The 4,364-nt window shown below is 40.3% G+C and overlaps 1 protein-coding gene across 1 annotated transcript; it reads left to right on the forward strand.

The window, feature by feature from the left end:
• The first annotated feature begins 1,232 nt into the window (after positions 1–1,232).
• On the forward strand, positions 1,233–3,870 carry LOC121882785 (galectin-3). Its single transcript, XM_042391232.1, has 6 exons — positions 1,233–1,238; positions 1,359–1,818; positions 1,894–2,042; positions 2,296–2,384; positions 2,638–2,809; positions 3,712–3,870. Exons 1-6 carry the CDS (start codon positions 1,233–1,235, stop codon positions 3,868–3,870), a joined length of 1,035 nt encoding a protein of 344 aa, XP_042247166.1.
• Positions 3,871–4,364: the final 494 nt, after the last annotated feature.

Here is a 4,364-nt window from a genome sequence, read left to right on the forward strand (position 1 = left end):
ACCCGCTCCCTGTGCTTACCTGAAGACTGAAGAAGAAAGAAAGGTAACTTGAATTCTTAATCATATCTCTGGCGGCTTATTCTAAATAATGTATATTTCTGTGGATCAGAACCAAAAACATTCAGTTTATCTAATCATAGAAGTTTTCTTGGTACCAGGAAAAGAATGTAATCCCTGTCTGGGTCCTGGGCTAACAGAGTGAGTGCAGTGGTGCACAAAACAGATGGGCCTTTTTTATTTTTTAATCCACGTATAAGCATATAATTTATCTTTATATATGTATATGCAGCTTATCAGTTTCATTGCTGTTGATTGATTAGTGATGTTGATGATGACAAAGCTATTAAACTACATTAATCAATGAAAATATGATCTAGGTTAGACCTTTTGCATTCATTTGCATTTATGTGCTTAATATTACTAATATTACTATTAAAACAGATGTCATAAATAAGAAATTAGAATTTTCTGTGTTGGCTTATATTTATTATGTAACAACAAACATCAAGAAGAAGCATTAAATAGCAAGACCAGGTTGACTTGAATAATTTAACAATAGTAAGTGAATCTGCAGTCACAAGAACAACTATATCAGGGGTATTGCCTAGCCAAAGAATCATTGTTATTGCACATTCCTCTCTAAGTACACATAAATCACTGATATAACCCAAAATCAATGTGCCATTGTGTTTCTGCATGACTCAGAATGATGTCTGTGGTCAGTATTCAATTACTACATTCCAGGGCATCCAATAAGCTTTAGTTAACACTGTTTACAGAGTCAGACAATTTTCCAGTGCAGCATTTGCTGACACTTTGACATCTTCATGAGCTGTAGAGTCCTCTGGTGGTCACCTGAAGAACTATTTCTTCTCTCTTTAGCTCATTAAAAACCTCACTCTGACTACAGTGCATGCTCTGTATCTGTATGTATATAAAGAGAAACAAGTGAATACATTTGTATATTAATATCTAATTTAAATACCTCTTCTTGTCACTCTGCATGCTAATACCCACTTCTCAGTTTTATTGTTAATTTGGCATCCAGTATAGCTTGGTTTGGTTGACTGTTAAGTTCTATAATGTGCAATTGTTTCATTGTTTACTAAGATTTATTTAAGTTTAGTCCTGTCTTTAGTTTTCTGTCTTTGTGAAGTCATCCAAGACTTCCTTGTGATTAAAAAAGTAATAAAATAAATGAAAGTCTACTTGAACTTGTTCTGGCAGGCAGCATGGATGTAAGTACCTCATCAAATTGTCAGACCCCTACAATGGTAAGAATTCATCTCTTTTCTCCACATTTTACCTTCTAAATATACATTTTTGCTTATGTCTATGGGCCTTGTTGCAACTGCAAGTTGGTGTCCTCCATCCTGTCCACCCTCTCTCTCCCCCGTATCTCCATCCTGGCTCCTGATCCTCATGACTCTCCATCGTCCCCCTCTCCTCCTCCCTCTCAGCGTTCTGACGCTCTGTGTGGCAGCTACCCATCATCTGGTTGTGCCCCGCAGGCTAACAGCCTTTGGCCCAGCCAGCCGTCTGGAACTGGGTTCCCTGCATGGCCAGGACAGCCCACCCAGCCTGCACCATGCTGGTCCGGCCAGCCAAACACGCCCTGCTGGCCTGGGACACAACCAGCACCGGTGTCTGTCCCTGCCCCAGTTTCAGTTCCAGACCCGGCTCAAGTCATACCATCATACCCTGCCCCAACCTCAACCATAGTCCCAGCTCAAGCTCCAACTCCAGTCCCAGCTCTGGCTCCAGCTCCAGGGCAAAGCTGCCAGCCTTGCTGGCCAGGCCCCCAGTGCCAGCCTCCACAGGCACCAGCGCCAGTTCAAGTCCCTGCTCAAGTCCCTGCTCAAGTCCCTACCATAACTCCTGCCCCAGTCCCAGCACCTGGTCCTGCTCACAGCATGCATCCAAATGTACCAGGTTGGCCTGCCCACCCTGGTTGGCCTTACAACCCTGGACAGTCAGGATGGCCTGGACAGCATCCATCCATGATGCCTCCACACTGGCTTCCACCCACATCTGGACCACTAGTGAGTCAAAGACAAGGAATCTGACTTGAATGCATCTTATAATCTTCTTTGGTAATATACAGAAAAGGTTAATTATTTAAATATATGAGTGGTAATTTTAATTGGTGAATGTATGGATGGATGAATGAGTGGAGGGTGGCCCTAAGTATAGCTGCAAAAATACTGATAGACAGACATTTGATTTAGCACTGGCTGTGGCTGCTTTATAATTCATGTTGTTTTAATGTCGTTCTCTCCCTCCATTACTGTTTAGAGTGTGCCATACAACTTGAACCTGGCCCGCGGAGCGTATGACAAGATGATGATGACCATCTTGGGCCATGTCAAACCAAATGCTAAAATGTAAGATTATGTAGATGTACTTAATACATCTTTTTAAACCATTCTGTTTCCTATTTCACTTGAAAAGTTTTCATAACCTATTTTTTTTATCTAAAATTGTTCATTCATCATCATTAGCTTTTAATTCAAAATATATTCAAAATCTAAAAATCTAACCAGCAGGTGAAGAACAGACACACAATGCTATACACAAGAGAAGCAATACATTGCCACAAAATGTATCCCAAGTGTAATGAGCTTTGGTTTCCCACAGGTTCACAGTGAACTTTCTGAGAGGCAACGACATTGCCTTTCACATCAACCCTCGCTTCAGTGAGGGCGGCAAGCAAGTGGTGGTCCGGAACCACAAACTGGGTGAGCGCTGGGGCACAGAAGAGAGGGATATAAAAGGACCCTTCCCCTTCGCTCTTGGAAGCCCTTTTGAGGTGAGCGTCAGAAATAGGACTCAGTCTGGGCAGTGGATAGGAGAACGGTGCTTAAAGATGCTATGTGTGGCATGTTAACATCAATAAATCATTACAACATTTATTAGGAGGCATTTGTTTTTCTATTTGTATTTTTACCATACAAAAAAGGAGGGATATTGTTCCATTGGCACTTGAGTTTTTATAATCTAATCATTTTTTATTGTCCCATTTGCTTACGAAAATTGCCAAATAATTCTACAATGACATGTTGATGTTTAAAAAAGCTACACATGGTGCCTTTAACTGACTCTAGGTTACTTCTCCATGGTTAATGTCAGGGTAACGTTTGGCTGAAAAGATGGAAAGGGTTGGAAAGTCGTTTGGGCAGGCGGGTCCTAGATAAGGGAAGTGCTGTACTGCAGGGAGACTCCTGGAGGTCAGTGGGGGTCTCATGTTGCTCAATAACATCAATAACAATTATGCTTTACAAAGATCGCCAAGAGGTTACTAATCTGAAGAGCTAATTCTGTCTGTGTTCATGTTTAATAACGAATAACAACTACTGCATGCTGAAATACATTCCCAGCACATGACTTACTTATCTGGTACCATATTAATGCATAATATATCATATTTCATGGGTAATTATATCAGCCCTGCAACAGTGAAGAATTTTCTGTCTTACTGTATATTTGTCAGTGAAAGTAGGATTTTCTGGATCTTGCATTGATATAAATCATCCTAATTGTGCATATTTATATTTTTGTGTCCAGTTAGAAGACTGGCACTGCAGAATAACTGTTCCTGAATGAAACTGTGACTGAATATATGCATTTTTTAATTTGAATTCGTTGCTGCATCTGTGGTGGCTCACGGTCTCGATGGCAGTAGTACATTATTAGTGTTCTGCTCTGTTCCAGATGAAGATCCTGTGCACTCAAGAGACGTTCAGGGTGGCAGTGAACAACATCCCACTATTTGAGTTCCGGCACCGCATCAGAGAGCTCAACCAGATCGACCGAATCAACATCCTGCATGATGTCGTCCTCACCTACGTCAATGTGGAGACACTTCCATAGAAAGCACACACTTAATCATACAGTACATGTATCAACACAGGACACACACACACACGCATGCATATGAGCAAAAACCTGCACAGACACATACAGTACATACACCATTTATACACTACATTGATAAGGAACTAAAACTTTGCAAATTTTATGACATGGTGCTTAAAGATTGCATGAGTCAGTGTGTTAGTATGCAATGTAATATTAATAACGATATGAGCTGCGCTCATTCCATAATGTGTACTTCTTCTGCCACACAGCTAAACAATTTAATACACACAAAGCTTTGTTTTTCAGTGTGAAAATGCTACTACTGCTACTGTATTTATTGTGTACAATCTCTTCTATATTTTATTAAATTGCTACTAATAGAAAATACAACATGTACCAGTATTGCCTGAAAACAACAATGGGGTTTATAATGGCTCATTTCCATGGACTCATCTAAACTGCAGATCTTATAAATTGAAATTTTCGGGCACAAATAAATAATCATA

Source organism: Thunnus maccoyii, chromosome 17 (assembly GCF_910596095.1).
Source record: "Thunnus maccoyii chromosome 17, fThuMac1.1, whole genome shotgun sequence".
NCBI lineage: Eukaryota > Metazoa > Chordata > Actinopteri > Scombriformes > Scombridae > Thunnus > Thunnus maccoyii.

Bases quoted from the DNA above. Each gene is read 5' to 3' on its own strand.
- LOC121882785 (XM_042391232.1), top strand. The intron at 1,819-1,893 runs AGGCACCAGCGC...CCCCAGTCCCAG, and splicing joins CCCCCAGTGCCAGCCTCCAC to CACCTGGTCCTGCTCACAGC. The intron at 2,810-3,711 runs GTGAGCGTCAGA...GCTCTGTTCCAG, and splicing joins CTCTTGGAAGCCCTTTTGAG to ATGAAGATCCTGTGCACTCA.